This window comes from Myxine glutinosa, chromosome 13 (assembly GCF_964187855.1).
Source record: "Myxine glutinosa chromosome 13, kmMyxGlut1.1, whole genome shotgun sequence".
NCBI classification, from domain to species: domain Eukaryota; kingdom Metazoa; phylum Chordata; class Myxini; order Myxiniformes; family Myxinidae; genus Myxine; species Myxine glutinosa.
In genome coordinates, this window is record NC_136273.1 from 63,937,719 (window position 1) to 63,955,757 (window position 18,039).

Genomic DNA, 18,039 nt, shown 5'->3' on the forward strand with positions numbered 1-18,039 from the left:
GTTGGTGCCGTGCCATGGCGGCAAGGGCGATCGGCCGGGTTCAAGGGGCGGTAGGAGTTTTCGGAGCCGCGCACCCTATCGGTTGTGGTGCTCCGACCGTGGCCGGCTGGGCCATCGTGCGTGGGACCGCGAGGCCCCACGAAGGGATGGAGCCCGGCACCTCGGCCCATCGATCCCTCCCCCCTTGGATCATAAATGCTGGACGGCCACCACATACAGGTGACCAACCACCCGCATGGATCGCTGGGCCCTTCGAGGCCGAGCCGTGACAATGTACACCCACTTGGAGAGGCTCATAGTGTAGAGGACTGTGGAGAGTAGTGAACGTGCGACCTTGACCCGATACCCTTTTTCACGCTTGCTCCGGAAGTGGCGATTTGGCCTCGTGGACCCGAAGACCCAGGGGGATAAAAGGGGTGTAATCCTCCCTTTGTAACGTGGAACGGGCTTCGGGAGATCCGCAACAATATATTGGCTTCCGTCTGGCCACTTTGCCATAAAGCCCAGGTCGGTGGAGTGTTGCAGTGATGGTTGTCCTTCTGGAAGTTTCTCTCTTCTCCACACAGGATCTCTGGAGCTCAGCCAGAGTGACCATCGGGTTCTTGGTCACCTCTCTTACCAAGGTCCTTCTCCCCCGATCGCTCAGTTTGGCCGGGCGGCCAGCTCTAAGAAGAATCCTGGTTTTTCCAAACTTATTCCATCTAAGAATTATGGAGGCCATTGTGCTCTTGGGAACCTTCAATGAAGCAGAAATTTTTTTGTGGGCTTCCCCAGATCTGTGCCTCGACACAATCCTGTCTCTTTGCTCTGCAGGCAGTTCCTTCGACCTCATGGCTTGGTTTTTGCTCTGATATGCATTGTCAGCTGTGAGACCTTATATAGACAGGTGTGTGCCTTTTCAAATCATGTCCAATCAATTGAATTTACCACAGGTGGACTCCAATCAAGGTGTAGAAACATCTCAAAGATCATCAAGAGAAATGGGAGGCACCTGAGCTAAATTTCAAGTGTCATAGCAAAGGGTATGAATACTTATGTCAATGTGATATTTCAGTTTTTTCTTTTTAATAAATTTGCAAAACTTTCTAAAATCCTGTTTTCTCTTTGTCATTATGGGGTATTGAGTGTAGATTGATGAGGGAAAAAATGAATTTAAACGATTTCAGCATAAGGCTGCAACATAACAAAATGTGAAAAAAGTGAAGGGGTCTGAATACTTTCTGAATGCACTGTATATGTATGCAAGTATATGTGGAAGTGCATTGGAGATTAACTCATCCACAATTTTTTATAAACAGGAAGTAAATTCCTGCGTGGGACTCGTGTGAAAAAATAGCTCAGTGGGCTGTCACCGCGTAAGTGATGAGGTCATTGGGTCGGGTCCCGGGTTGAGTCAGAATTATTTCACACTAGCCCCACACAGGAATTTCCTTTCCTGTTTATTTAAAATAAAAATAAAAGTGTAATCATATTTGACTTAACTCTGTAATTTGTAATGAATGTACAGTATATAAATGAAGTCTAACACACAAAGTCAAAACAACTTGATGTTGGACTATGGTAGCTGAGTTGGGTGATATGGGTCCATCATGACATGAGGAACAGACTGGAGCTAAGGATAGAGATAAATGTTGAAAGCTCGAAGCAGCCTTATGTCCCATCAGGACCAAGAGGATAAATACGTAAATATGTATAAATAAATATTTTATCAATTTCTTTTATTTGTCATGTCTGATTAATTTGTGAATATTTTGAGAACCTAACTGAATGACACAGAGGTTTCGCAACGCATTACTTTTAAAACTAAAATCTGAATTCATTCTCATAAATTTCTTCAATAATTTTTTTTTTCTTCCAGCAATAAATTTCCCTCCAGCAACTGCTCCAACTGAATCATGGTTGGCAAAGGGTTTTCCTTAACAGTAAGATGGGATATTGGAAAGAATGGTAGATGCAGCATTCTGGGTCACTTGCTTACTGTGCTTCAGTTGCAGTGCAGATGTCTCATGTAAATTTAATTTGCCTTTCCATTTCCCTTAAGAATGTCCCTTTGACATTTTACAATTGAAAGACTGACCTCAATTAGATTGAAAATAAAATAAATTCAAAGGTGACGTTTGAACCGTGGTGGTCAGTCAGTGCATCGTGTCGTGAAATCCACAACACTGTTCACGTCGCGGCAATTTCATTTGGCTCCGAGCTGCCTTGCAAAGGTGCTGAGAGCATCTCCCGGGCAGATTAAAAACAAAACAAGTTCGTGACCCAATATTCCCAGAGCTATAGGTCGAGGCCGACAGGCAAAAAGACCTGCAGTGCTGGATTGCTAAACAACAATTCTCAAGGATATGGAGAAAGGTCACACCTCTGAAGAAGGTCTTGGGTCTACAAGTAAACTTTTATCGACAATTATTGTGACATTCCATCCACATTCAAACATACACTTGTAAAAAGACTCAACAACCACAACAATTGTTTTCATGTAAATTCGCAGCATCTTTATCTGTTTGCGATCATCTGTTCTATATGCCATCAGCCATTATTGTTGGTGCACAAAGGATCATTTACAACTTTATTACTTGTTTATTTTGAGACGATATTTTTATGCTCCAAAGTCATCATCTGGCCAAATGCACAGCAATTCACCCCGACAGGAGAACCCTTGATGTGGATCACTTGACAGACATATCACTGAAATTCCAGAGGTGTTCCTGAGGAACCACCTGGATAGCATTTCACATGGAATCCCCTTTTCAGGTTTACTGGTGTTGTCAGGACTTTCACGGTGCACAAATGTTTTAAGGTGAACGAGCAGATAAAGTCAATTGGTGTGTTGTACTACTGTGAGAATTTTAAGGATGCATCAGAGGTTATAAACCGCCCCAAGCCTGTCCACTCTCTACTTGGCTTTGAATTCCACTGTGTAAATGTCCTAAGATTGCAGTCCTTATTAATCTCGTCTCCTCTTTGTTATCAACTTGTGAGGTCTTCTTCTTCTGTTCAATCTCTTGCATCCTGTGTCTGAAACATCTATATGGCAATTCTCAGAGAGTTTCCTCAACGCCGGTGAGTCTGGCAGTTCACTCAAGCAGAGTAGGGACTGCAAGTAGCCATCACTCTTCAGGACTGGGTTCCCATATCTACTACCCCTGATAGATATTAACCGAGCCTGGGAATACATACATACCTCCGGTACATACCGAATACATACCTCCGGTATTGATAGACCTGAGCCTCGTCCTGGTGGTGAGGTGGCTATCTTTATCAAAAACTCTCTTCCTCACTCTCCTTGCACTGCCCTCTCTCGTCCTCACCCCCAGGAGTACCTCTGGCTACGGCTTCCTCTCTGCTCCCACCTTTTGTTCATATGTGTTCTGTACCGCCCTCCAAACAGTGATGACTCCATTTACATTTCAGTCTGACAACATGGACCAACTTCTATCCACTCATCCCAACTCTCTCTTCCTCATATGTGGTGATTTCAACTGTCATCATGCCAGCTGGTTGGGTGTGGGTTCCTCTCTCACCAGTCATGGCACCTCAGCAAAGGACTTCTGTGACTCACTAGGATTGACACAATCTGTCAATTTCCCGACCCGGATCTCAGCCAATTGAGTATCTACTCTTCCAGACTTGGTTATGACAAACTTCCCTGCTAATGTCTGCTGCTCTTCTTCTGCTCCAATCGGTTCTTCTGATCATGTGCTTGTCAAAGTGGACATCTCTCTGGCCTTTCTCAGAGAGCCTCCTCAGCGTCGACGAGTCTGGCATTTCACTCAGGCCGGCTGGGACGGTCTTCAAGCAGCCATCAATCGTCTGGATTGGTCTCCCATCTCCACTGCCTCTGACATCAATTCTTCCTGGGAATTCTTACAAAGCAAACTGCTCTCTCTCATGCACAGATTTAGCCCATCTCGTCTTCAGTTGTCTTACCCTTCCTCCCGTCCATGGTACACTGAATCTTGTGGTGAGGCAGTTGCCCTGAAACAACTTGCCTTTGCCTCTTGGAAGGCTAATCCAACTGAAGGCAATCTCAGTTCCTTCCACCAAGCTCGGAACAAGTGTGTGTCTACCCTCAGGAGTGCCAGGAAGCACTATCTCTCCACACTCAAGAATGAACTCTCAAACCTGTCTCCTTCCTCCAAATCCTGGTGGCATCTGGTCAAATCCGTTTCTGGTGTTTGTTCCCCCTCCATCCCCTCCCTTACCTCAAATGGCCACACAGTTGACATCACACGTGACAAAGCCGAATGCCTCAACTCTGTGTTTGCCTCAAAATCTTTAGTCCCAAACCCATCTCTCTCTGTTCCCACCTTTCCCAGTCGAGCCCAACTGCTCCTGGACTCTGTGTCCTTCTCTCCTGACAAGGTGGAGGAGTTTTTGTCAAACCTCGACTCTGATTCTGCAACTGGACCAGACGGCATCAGCCCACGGGTCCTAAAATCCTGCTCTGCCACTCTATCTCACCCTCTCTCTGTTCTTTTCACCCTATCTTTTGCTCAAGGTCATCTGCCAGCATCCTGGAAATCAGCAAACATTACCGCTTTACACAAAAAGGTGAAAAAACAGATCCTTGCAACTACAGACCAATCAGCCTGCTCCCAATTTATCAGCAAAGTCATGGAATCCATCATTGCTTCAGATATGAAATCTTTCCTCTTCTCCAATGGCTTGATCTCTGATCATCAATTTGGTTTCAGACCAGGTCACTACTCTACTCTGGACATGCTGCTTCTGCTGTCTCAACAATGGATGGAGGTCCTCAATGCCAAACAGGAAATCAGAGCTGTCTGCCTTGACAAATCACGTGCCTTCGATACGGTCTGGCACCCAGCTCTGCTCACCAAACTCTCCTCCTATGGTATCCATGGAAATCTCCACTCATGGCTTGCGGACTTCCTCTCTGGTCATAGTCAACGTGTGGCCCTGAATGGATTTCTCTCATCTTCCCTTCCTGTTCAGGCTGGAGTTCCCCAAGGCAGTGTTATGGGCCCTGTGCTTTTTCTGGTCTTTATCAATGATCTCTCCGACTCTCTGGAAAATCCTCTCTATCTCTTTGCTGTTGACTCCACTCTCTGCCACTCCATTCCTCTTCCCTCAGATCGGCAGTCTGCAGCCCCCACACTCTCTGAAGACCTGGACAAATACACAGACTGGTCAAACAAGTGGAACATGTCTTTCAATCCTGACAAATCTCACACTCTTACTATATCTCTCCGAAAAGATCGACTGGACAACCCTCCCATCTACTTTCTCAACAATCCTCTCCAAGAAGTTCTGTCGCTCAAACTTTTGGGTCTCACTATCTGCCATGATCTTTCTTGGGAAAACCACATTTCCAAGCTGGCCTCCAAAGCCAGTCACCGACTGGGCATCCTCCGTCGTGCGAAGTCCTTCCTAGGCACACCTGAGCTCCTCACCACATACAAGGCTTTCATCCGCAGCTCAATGGAATCCTGTTCCCCCCTCTGGGCCGGTGCTCCTGCCTCACACCTAGCTCGGCTTCACGCTGTTGAAACCAAAGCTTTCAGAATCATTGGAATCTCCCGCGATGATGCTATCTCTGAGGGCCTTTCACTCACTCACCGCAGGCAGGTAGGTGGTCTTTCTGTCTTCTACCGACTCCTCTCCGGCCTTGCTCCCCCAGCTCTCTCTGAGCTCTGTCCCCCAAATATTCCTACAGGTCGCACAAGATCTGCCAGCAACCCTCTGATGGTTAAACTGCCGAAATCTCGGCTCTCTGCTCACCTTCACTCTTTAATTCCTCTTTTCTCCCGCCTCTGGAACAAACTCCCACACTCCCTTCAATCCAACTCCTCCCTCCAGGTCTTTAAAACAGCTGTTCACCACCATCTCTTATCTTCCCGCATCCAAAACCTTGATCTTTACCTGACCTCCGCTTCCGGTCCGGTCCGGAGAGGACGCTGGCGTCGCTTGTTCGCCGCTTCTCCGACTGGGCCATTGTCTTTAGCTTGCTTTTCTGGTGGTCGTGGCGGATTTTTGGCCATTGAGTCTGCCCTCTGCATGGTCCCGGCTCTGCTCCTAGCTTCGCCTGCCCGGCTCTTTCGCTGTTTCCTCCGGCCCGCTCCCGTGGGTTGTGGCCATTGTTTGCAGCGGTGGTGGTGGCGGTTTGCCGCCGTGATCTTGATTAGCGGCGGCGGTCGTTTGCCGCTGCATTTGCCGCTTTGCCTCCTCAACCTTGGCCTCGTGCTCGTCTCTTCGCTCCTGTCTGCCCTCTGCTCGGTCCCGGCTCTGCTCCTGGTTTCACCTGCCCGGCTCCTTCGCTGTTTCCTCGGGCCCGCTCCCGTGGGTTGTGGCCATTGTTTAGCCTCCTCAACCTTGGCCTCGTGTTCGTCTCTTCGCTCCTGCCTGGCATGGCTCTGCGGTACTCCGCCGCAAGGCTTCTTCTGCTTAATAACCGCTCCACCCCATCATGCATCTCTGCAATCAAATCCAATGTACTCCTGCGACGACCCAGGTACATTCACCGTGGCTCTGGTCGTAAGTTTGTTCATTTACAATCAGGTCACTCCATCCCCGTCCTCTGGTCGGCTCAGCGCACTCACACTCATCGTCCCAGCGCACCTGGTCACAGCAACGCACACAATCGCACCTCCTGTCTGCGAACCCTGGCCAAATCACCTGAGTTCATCCCCGCCGTACAAAACAACATCAAGCTCACCCTGTTCAATACCCGGTCCCTCAACAACAAATGCCTCATCCTGAACGACTACATCCTGGAAAATAAACTGGACTTTCTCTGTCTCACTGAAACCTGACAACAACCTCTGGACTACTTCGCACTCAACCTCACCACACCCAATGGATATTCCTACATCAATAAACCACGCTCGGAGGGCCGAGGTGGTGGAATTGCCGTTATTCACAGACAAGACATCAGGACCAGCCTCATCTCCATCGCATCTGCTCCATCATTTGAACACCTGGCTTTTAAACTCTCTGGTCACACACAGTCAGTCATGGCTGTTGTCTACCGCCCTCCCAAACCACACCCATCATTCCTGTCTGACTTCTCCTACTTTCTGACCCAGCTATGTTCCCTCTCCCCCTCAATCCTCCTCCTTGGTGATTTCAATATCGACATGGACTCCACTGACTCCACGATAACCACTGACTTCACTGATTTACTCACCTGCTTTAACCTCACTCAACATGTCAACTTTCCTACCCATAACCGTGGTCACATTTTGGACCTTGTCTGCTCTACTGGATTAATTTTGCACCATATCTCTGGCTCCGACCTCACCCTCTCTGACCACTTAGCCATCACTCTGACCATCAACATCCCCGCCCCAACACCAAGGCATTATCGCACTATCAACTTCCGTAAGCTAAACGCTCTTTCACCTACGTCATTCTCATCCACCCTCTCTGAAAAAATGTCCACTTCTCCCTTCGTTGACCTCCACAACCCTTCTGATCTCACTGACTACTACAACCACACTCTCTCCTCCTGCCTTGACCAACTTGTGCCTATAAAAACCAAAAGAGTTTCTTTCACCTATTCTGCTGCCTGGTTTACCCCTGAACTCCGCCTGATGAAAACTCGTGCTCGCCAACTTGAAAGACTCCGCAATAAAACAGGTCTCACAATTCACTCCCAAGCCTACAAGGACCACATTCAACACTACAAAGATGCCCTCTCCCGCGCCCGCTCCGCCTACTACTCTCAAATTATCCACTCTGGCTCCGGAAACCCAAAAGCACTCTTCTCGACAATAAACAAACTCCTCAGCCCCCTGAACACCACCACCCAGTCATTCACAATAGACAACTGCATCTCCTTCCTTTCATTCTTCCAACGCAAAGTTGAAAACATCTACAACAGCTTGACCACCGTCGCACCCGCTCCCCCTCAAACCACCTGCCCCCCCTTATCCTGCCATCCCCTGTCTCAATTCTCCCCAATCTCCCCTACTGACCTCTCTGAACTCTCATAGGAATGAAAACTGCCACCTGCACTCTTGACCCCATCCCCTCCAGCTTTGTCAAGGCCTCCCTTTTTTTTTCTTTTCTTTTTTGTATACTGAATCGAGGCTCGTGAAAGAGCTAACATTTACTTCACAAACAAATCAACCAGACAAACAAAACACACAAAAAGAGGGAGCGGAAAACAAGATGGGGAGAGAAGGGGAAGCACACAAACACAACATTTCAGAGCAGGGAGATGTGTGGAAGGGAGAGGGCTTGGGGGGAGGAGGCGTGGGAAGGGGGGGGGGGGTGGAGGGAGAAGTATAAAACACAAGGACACCAAGGACTTCCAGGACAGAAGTTGGTATTTCAAAAAAGTGGAATTGGGGTGAAATTAGCGGGGGTAGAAAAGATCAAGGTTTTGGATGGGGGAAGATAAGAGATGGTGGTGAACAGCAGTTTTAAAGACCTGGAGGGTGGAGTGGGATTGAAGAGAGTGAGGGAGTTTGTTCCAGAGGTGGGAGAAGAGAGGAATGAAGGAGTGAAGGTGAGCAGAGAGTCTTGATTTTGGCAGTTTGACCATAAGAGGGTTGCAGGCAGATCTTGTGCGACCTGTAGGAATATTTGCGGGACAGAGCCCAGAGAGAGCTGGGGGGGGCAAGGCCAGAGAGGAGTCGGTAGAAGATGGAAAGACCACCAACCTGCCTGCGGTGAGTGACTGAGAGGCCCTTGGAGTTAGCTTCATCGCGGGAGATTCCAATGATTCTGAATGCTTTGGTTTCAACAGCGTGAAGACGAGCTAGGCTTCCTGCTCTCTCTCCACTTATCATTGCAACAATAAACTCCTCCCTGTCTACAGGCATCGTCCCACCATCCTTCAAAATTGCTGCTGTTACCCCCATTCTGAAAAAACCTGGACTAAACCCTGACACCCTAAACAACTTCAGACCCATCTCCAACCGACCCTTTCTGTCGAAAGTTTTGGAACGCGCTGTAGCCGCTCAACTCAAACATCACCTCTCTGCCAATAACCTGTATGAAACATTCCAATCCGGATTCCACTCCAACCACAGTACTGAAACTGCTCTCCTCAAAATCACCAACGACCTTCTCCTCTCCTCTGACGCTGGCAACCTCAACATTCTCATCCTCCTCGACCTCAGCACCGCCTTTGACACCATCGATCACACCATCCTCCTCACCCGACTTGAAACCACCTTTAACGTTACTGGCACTGCCCTCTCTTGGATTAAATCATACCTCTCTGACAGACGCCAGTTCATCTCCATCAATAACTGCAAATCCCCCACTGCTCCCCTCCCCCAAGGTTCAGTTATTGTCCCCCTCCTCTTCATCCTTTACCTGTCCCCCCTGGGTCACTTAATCCGCCGTCATGGTCTCCAATTCCACTGCTTCGCCGATGACATCCAGCTTTTCATCTCCACCAAGTCCATCTCCACCGCCACCCACTCTATCCTGACAAACTGCATCACTGAAATAAAATCCTGGCTTCAAATCAACTCCCTCAAACTTAACTATGATAAATCTGAAATAATCATCATTGGCCCAAAAACGCTCATAAAATCCACGAATAACTTTGCCCTCAACATCGACGGTATCGCAGTATCCACCTCCCCTCACATCCGGAATCTTGGCATCATCTTTGACCAAACCCTCGCCTTCGACAAATACACTAAACAGATCACAAAGACAGCCTTCTTTCACCTGAAAAACATCGCTCGTCTCCGTCCATCCCTCTCCTCCATGGCTGCAGAAACCCTCATCCACGCCTTCATCACGTCCCGTCTGGACTACTGCAACAGCCTCCTCTATGGTCCACCCTCAACAATCACCAATAAACTCCAATACATTCAGAACTCCGCTGCCCGTCTACTCACCCATTCCCGGACCCATGACCACATCACCCCCGTCCTTTACAAGCTTCACTGGCTCCCCATCTCCCAGAGAATCCAGTACAAAATCCTCCTCTTGACCTACAAAGCCCTCCATAACCTGGCCCCATCCTACCTGGCTGACCTCCTCTCCAGAAACACTCCCAACCGCAACCTCCGCTCTGCTGGTACCAACCTCCTGACCCCCCCCCCCCCCCCCATCCGGACCAAATTCAGATCCTGGGGGGACAGGGCCTTCTCCATCGCTGCTCCCACCCTCTGGAACTCACTAGCTCTCACCATCAGAGACTCCTCCTCACTCACCACATTCAAAACATCACTCAAGACCCACCTGTTCAACACTGCATTCAACATTTAACCCACAGCATTTAACCCCTGACTATCTCTTCTCCTTCTCCCTCCTTTTTGCTTTGAATATTTCCTTATTGATTCTTGTTTTTTGCAATTGTTTTTATGTTTTGCTATGCATTATGTTTTGCACTCTGTCAAAGCGTCTTTGGGCTCCCTGAAAAGCGCTATATAAAATAAATGCATTATTATTATTATTATTATCTTTTCTACCCCCACTAATTCACCCCAGATCCACGTTGTTTGAAATTCCAACTTCTTTCCTGGAGGTCCTGGCAGTGTCCATATGTTTTATACCTCTCCCACCCCCCCCTTCCCATGCCTCCCCCCCCCCAAAGCCCTCTCCCTCCCACAGATCTCTCGATGTCTCCATGTCTCTCGGTCCCTGCTCTCAAATGTTGTGTTTGTGTCCTTCCCCCTCTCTCCCCATCTTGTCTACCGCTCCCGATGTTATATGTTTTATGTGTCGGTTTATCTTTCTGTGTGATTAATGTTCGCTCTTTCACGAGCCTCGATCTTGTATACAAAAAAATAAAATAATAATTCTTCCACAGAAACCTGATCTCTTTTATGCACAGATTCATCCCATCTCATCTTCAATTATCCTATCCTTCTTCATATCCATGGTACACTGAATCCTGTGGGAGGCTGTTGCTCTGAAACAACTTGCCTTTTCTTCCAGGAAAGCAAACCCGACCGAAGGCATAAAGCCCACAAGAAGTGTACATCCACTCTCAGGAGAGCCAGAAAACAACATCTGTCCAACCTCAAGATTGAACTTTCAAACTTGTCTCCCTCCTATAAAACCTGGTACACATTGTTAAGTCTGTCTCTGGAGTATGGTGGGTGTGACCTCCTCATCCTCATTGGACCTGGTCCCCATTCATCCCTTCCCTCTCAATGGCACCACGGCTGAATGCACTTGTGAGAAGTTTGAATGCCTCAATACTGCATTTGCTTCCAAATATTTTGTCCCCAACCCCTTGCTCTCTCTGTATGCACCTACGCAGTAACACCCAACTGTTCCTGGGCTATGTGTATTTTGCAACTGAGAAGGTTCTTTCAATCCTAAACTCTGACTCTGCGACTGGACCAGACAGCATCAGCTCACTTATCCTAAAAACCTGCTCTGCTGCTCTTGCACATCCTTTCTCGCTCTCTCTGCCCTTTTCACCTTGTAATTTTGCCGAGGTCATCTTACATCTGCTTGGAAATCCTCCAACATCACTGTACTACATAAAAAATGTGCAAAAACCGATTCCCAAATCACTGCTCATATTGAAGTGTGTCTTTGTGTATCTCCTGTCCTGCTATGTTGTTGGTTTCATGATCTTTCTCTCTCCATTTTTAAGCCTTGATCTCTGCATTTTCTCAGTCTGCATAGTCTCTGCTAACATGACTTTTTTTGCGGTTCTTTGAAGAAACCATATGCAATCAACTTTTCAAATGGTCCGACATATACCCAAGAAAAACATTTTCAGGATATTCATCATGATCATGTGCAAGCATTTGTCTGTTCATTTCAGTATTTGTTCCCAACTATTCAACTTTTAATGAGTGCTTCAAGCTTCCTATTGGTCATCACTCCAAATGCTTGATGATACATTTCTGTCAAAAAACATGTCATTCTGCTTGGATATCTGAGTAGATGAGTCTCAAGATGACTATCGACTTACCCATGGCATTACTGTTGAATAGCAAGACCCCATGTGCATTTTCCTCATCTTCCACAGCCATGTAGAAAGGGTGTACGCCATAGCTGTTTGAAAGGGTCTGCAAGGAATAAACAAGTTGATGGACCATGAAGCACATCTTTCACTCACACTTTGGACCCTTCAAGGTTTAACAGTATTTTGTAGAGGAGAGAGACAGAGAGACAGGGAGAGAGCGAGAGAGCTAGAGAGCGAGAGAGGGAGAGAGCGAGAGAGGGAGAGAGCGAGAGAGGGAGAGAGCGAGAGAGGGAGACAGGGAGACGGGGAGAGAGGGAGAGAGGGAGAGAGAGAGAGAGAGAGAGAGAGAGATAGTTATGTGCACTATGAGGTCATAGCCAGGACAAAATACTAATTTCCTCTAATTAACTGAGGGTGATGATGAGCATTCTTATCATGAAGACATGACCTAGAATGCGTGAAACTCCATTAATAAAATTTATAGAAATGAAAGCAATGATGATGGTGATGATAATAAAATGGGGCAATGCCCCAAGGCTCACCTGGTAGAACCAGGGAACCACTGGTAGGCGTGGATGACCCACGGAATATATGACGCAGGAGAAAGTGAATACCTATTTTGGGTGGCAAAACCCCTGATTTTTTAATGTCGTGAACAAACGTTAGTACATCATGCGTGATGAAAGTTGTGATCAAGTTTCATCAAAATCGTGTTATTGATGAAAGTTGTGATCAAGTTTCATCAAAGTGTTTAGTTGTAGAGAAGAAAGCACATACCTATTTTTGAGGGGAGGGTGGGGGGTTGGGTCAAGACCCCGTTAAAACCTCACGACCCTGATTTTTTTTAATGCCGTGAAAAGATGTTTGTCCTTCGGGTGATGAGGGTTATGGTCAAGTTTAATCAAAATTGTGTGTGCAGTTTTGGAGAAGAGAGCATCTTTTGGTATTTGACCTATTGACCCCACCACAGGGATGGGGCCAAAATAACACCGCCCTTGCAACTTCATGTCATGTGGTGATCATTACCACCAAGTTTCGCGAATTTCTGCACAAATGCTAAGGAGAAGATAGCATGACGGACGGACGGACAGACAGACAGATGGTGCCGATTACTATACACCCCCATTTTTTACAGCGTAGACCATATGACAAAGCCGTCTAGAGCAGTGTTTCTCTGTCCATATGTATGTATGTATGTATGTATGTATGTATGTATGTCCCTCAAAAATGTACACCAATCAGAGCTAAGAATCTGGTCACATGACAGGGGTGATGTGATGCGATTACGTCTGTGATGTCATTACAGTGTACGACAGCTGATTCCCACACACCGCTATTTTGATTTCAATGCCGTTCAGGCTGAACATATCGTCGAACCTGTCATATATCACAAACACCATGCTCTACCTTCACGTTTTTCATCCAGTGTGAAACATGAACAAACCGATTGTTAAAATGACCATCAATCATCAAAAGCATAGGCATTATGAGTCTTTCAACGACAAAGTACGTAGGTAAAGTAAAGTACGTAAAGTACGTAAAGTAAGTACGTAAAGTAACAAAGTACGTAAAGCCTTAGGCTCCATGCCTCCATGCCTCACCTTCAGACCGCTTTGGACAAATTAGCCCAGGTTGCTTAATGCAGCAGTATCCTTTTTGTAATACTACTACTACTAATCTATCTATAATTCCAGTAATCTCTGTGTGTGTGTATGTGTGTGTGTTTGTTTGTTTGTCTGTGACCGCTGTTTCTCGACAACCACGGGTCCGATATACTTGAAACTTGCCAGGTATATTGCTGGGGACCTGAGGATGTGCCTTTTCAAGGTTTCATATTAATCGGAGAAGTAGTTACCGAGCTATGGCGATTTATTTACCCGTACTCGCAAGCCGTTCGCTTTGGCTTTGCGAATGGACCAAACCATTTCATGTAAATAGAGGGGGGGGGGTTCTACCGTACTCGCAAGCCGTTCGCTTTGGCTTTGCGAATGGACCAAACCATTTCATGTAAATAGAGGGGGGGGGTTCTGTGGTCGTTACTGCCACGTGGTTTCAAAGTTTTTTTTTGTTGTTGTTGTTTGCACGCATGTTTTTTTGCACCCACGTACGGGCACGCCCTAGTAATAATAATGTTAATAATAATAATAATGCAGTAAATATAATCGTAACACTGCAATCCCTTTGTCATGACGACAAAGTTCCTGGATTGAAGCGGTGTATGGTTCATGGATGACTCGATGAGAAGAGTTGTACTAATTATCGCGGGAGTAAGGAATTAGCCTCGGTTTGTTAATACAGTGACATCTTCGTAATAATAATAATAATAATAACATAGTAAATATAATTGTAACACTGCAATCCCTTTGTCATGACTGCAAAGTTACTGGATTGAAGTGGTGTATGGTTGGTTCATTGTTGATGCGAAACATACAGAATAAACCAGTGTCTCAGTGCAATCTCTTCACTACCCATGGTGACAGGCAGCTTAGAGACTCAGAGTACTTCAATTTTTTTTTAATACTTACATTATTTGCTAACTGGTATCCCCACCCAGGTCATACTATCCTCTTTTTTTTGTATACAGAATCGAGGCTCGTGAAAGAGCTAACATTTATCACACAAGCAAATCAAACAGACAAACAAAATATATAAAAAGAGGGAGCGGTAGACAAGATGGGGAGAGAAGGGGAAGCACACAAACACAACATTTGAGAGCAGGGACATCGGGAGATGTGTGGGAGGGAGAGGGCTTGGGGGGAGGAGGCGTGGGAAGGGGTGGGGGTGGGAGAAGTATAAAACACAAGGACACCAAGGACTTCCAGGAAAGAAGTTGGTATTTCAAAAAAGTGGATTTGGGGTGAAATTAGCGGGAGTATTAAGCAAGTATTAAACTATTCTTCTAAAGTATTAAACTAAAGTATTATTAAATACTACTAAAGTATAGTACTACTAAAGTATTATTAAATCTACAACTAAAGTATTAAACAAGCCCGGCTATGCTACTGTTAGACTTTCCGTCTTATTTTAAAAGAAAGTGTGGGGATACTACAACTGCGAGCAGTGGTATCAGCTTCCAAGCAGTCTCAATCTGCCGCCCACACGGAGTCCCATTTGTACGTTTTTTGAGAAGATGGAACCCAAATCCATCGTCAGCAGAAAAAAAAAAAATGTCGAGTATGTGACTTTTTATGTATGGCCCATTCAGCATCGGCGGGCCAAACTACATGTATCAAGGTACTAAATTTGCCAAATTACAAATTTTGAGTTAAAAAAAAATCTTCTCTTTTTGATCCCTGTGACCCAAAGTCCCCATCCATTGGGGCATGAACCAGGGGGGGGGGGAGGGGTTGAGGGTCAAGGGGGGTCAAATCCGAAAACTCGTTGGATATTTCATGCGCCCCAATGTTAATTGCATATACAAGGTTTCAGTAAAAATATTTTAAAATATGCCTGTAATTTTAATTTAAAATGTGCCATTTTTTGGTGTTCGACCTTTTGACCCTACCACTTGCCCCCAGGGCAGAGCACTATAAATGAGACTGCTCTCGCACCTTCTTGCCATGTGGTGATCATAAATAGCAAGTGTGGTAAATTTCTGCACAACCGCTGAGGAGGAAATAACATGACGGACAGACAGACAGACGGATAGACAGACAGACGGAGCCTATTACAATGCCCCCCGATTTAAAAAAATAAAAAGTGTGTGAATAATAATACGCTTCCATTGTTTATTTAATAGTAAGCTTGTATTTGGCCAAATAGCATTGTTATGTATATAGGAGAGTAGGGGAACCATAAATAGATTGTGTTAACACATTGTCTTTGTCAGTGAGTTTGGTTGTTAGATTTACTCTTGTATCAGGGAAACTGTCAGAGGTAAAACATACGGTTAAACGCGTGACGAGGAGGTGGAAAGTGTAAACCTTAACGCACATTTGGGTAAGATTGTTATATGAAACCTCCTGTAACAGGCGAGGTTCGGTGGAGGCCTTGCGGCATTTAACATCAAAGGCACAAATGAACTTGGAAAGCACTACCTGATTAGGGCAAAGTGGTTTATCACGGACTGTTTGGCCAGTGGACCAAGCCATGTCGGCAAGGTGAGCTGTGGAACCTGGAGAGGAGCGGAACACTTTTGTTCATGGCAGTCCCACGGAGCGGGGCAGCCCGGAAGATGGCACTGCCCACAGAACGCGGGTGGCCAAAAACGGGACCCAATACTTACGTGTCCACACAACGTATTACAATAATAACGGGCCGTGTCCACCCGTGCATGCCAGTTACATTTGAGCATTATCTTGAAGGAGTTAACATCACCTCCCTCTGTTTTTCCCAATGGGAAGGAGCTGTTGGAGGGATGTGGATGCTGCATCCACCATCATCGTTCCTCAGCACTCCTAATCGCTGGCTGCCATCCTCTACGCCTTGAGCCTGCTCAAGACGCAGATACAAACTCGAGCCTGTCAAACGTCCTCACCTGCCCTTTTGTTCGAGCAGTTGGTGCCATTAGTTGTGGTGAGTTGTTTCTCCAGTACATACAATTACCCGCCCCCTATCCCTGTCCACCGTTTTATCTGTTCTGCAATTATTTATTGTGTTCTGCGTTTCTCATTCCCCGTATTACCTTCAATTAAAGCTTTTTAATGACAATAAACATTTTCCAACAATTCTGCCTTTCACATGTGGACGGACGGACGGACGGACGGACACACACACACACACACACACACACACACACACACACACACACACACACACACACACACACACGTCGTTTTAGTCAGCATACTGAACATTTAGGCTTTTCAAGTTTTGTCAATCAGTGATTTCCGGTTCCTGTTCCATGAGCTCAGTCGTGCCGTTTCAGGACCCCGTTTTCCTCAATAATAAGTACTCCCGGTTGTTTTGTCGATTTTCTGCTGTTTATTTTCCTGTGTCTGTGTTTACTGTGTGCTTCTGGTTCGGTTTTGTTTTTAGGTTTGTGCAAATTTGTGAGTATTCGCCAGACTTTTCACACTAGGTTTTATGAGGCCTACCCATTTCCCTTGTTCGTTCCCTCATTAGTCAGTGTGTCCACGATCGTCCTTTCTTTGTACTCCCTTCAGTATTTATATTTTCACCCCTTAATTTCCTCTTAACTTTATACCCCATGTTTAATGTCTTGAATATTAAAAATAAATAAATAAATTCCTCCTCACTGCCGACCCCCAGCGAGCACGTGTTGTCTCGCCCCTCCCCCTTCCTTCTCCATTCTCGCCGATTTCACCTTTCCATGCCCACTCTGTTCGTGAAGTATTCGCCATATACTCCTTCACAATCTCTTTAAACCTTTCTCTTTTTACTCAAATCTGCTTTCACCTAACCTTCAAAAAATAAATAAAAAGCAGTCCCTCCTACAGTACTAACCAAGTGCGTATATACACCTTCACATTCCTTTGAGTTCTGCTCCACCTAGCTTGTCGATCTCCTTTTATTCTTTGTTCCTCCCTCTGAACCTCTCTGCAATGTTCGTCCCCCCCAGTCTCCCTGCCTTCATTTTGGTAAATACCCAGATGGTCTTCATGGTTTTGTTTTAAAATGTTTAAACTTCCTTCTCCCGTGTTGTATTCTCTCTACAACTCACTCCTCTTCTTCCTTTTCAAAAGACTTTTCAAATTGCTCTTTCAATCATTTCGATTCAAAAAATTCAATCTCTTACAGTTCTTCCTTTCTCCAATGTCTTAACTCACCTTCATATCACACGCCCTCTGACGTTATCAATGTATCTCTGACTTGAAAATGGCAAGAACCCCCAATAGATGTTCGATTTTCATTAATCGTTCCATTTGTACTCCTACAGTGTCAAACCCTTCCATGTCTGGTCCCTCCTGTACTTGTACCCTATCCTACCAACCCCATCTCTTATCAGCATCCCACTCCATCACCATGTCTCCCTCCCTCTACTCCATCCTATGCCTATTCCATCACGACCTTCCCCCTACTCCTCCCCTTCAAATCTCCCCCCTCACACCTCCTCTTAAAATCTTCCTCCTCACCTCTCCCCTCAACCCCCCCCCCCCCCTCAACTCTCCCCTTAAAAACTCCCCCCTCACTCCTCCCATTCAAAACTTCAAATCTCCCCCCTCATCCCTCATCTTAAAAACTTCCCCCTCACCCCTCCGCTTAAAAATCCCCCCCCC

General features: G+C 46.2%; 1 protein-coding gene across 2 annotated transcripts in view; it reads right to left on the reverse strand.

Moving 5' to 3' along the window:
• LOC137438996 (sucrase-isomaltase, intestinal) overlaps positions 1–18,039 on the reverse strand; it is a 674,815-nt gene that overhangs the window by 105,021 nt on the left and 551,755 nt on the right. For both annotated transcript variants that reach the window (XM_068134544.2, XM_068134543.2), the window contains exon 29: positions 11,867–11,963. In XM_068134544.2, coding sequence (XP_067990645.2) covers positions 11,867–11,963 — 97 coding nt within the window. The remainder of the gene's footprint in view (positions 1–11,866; positions 11,964–18,039) is intronic.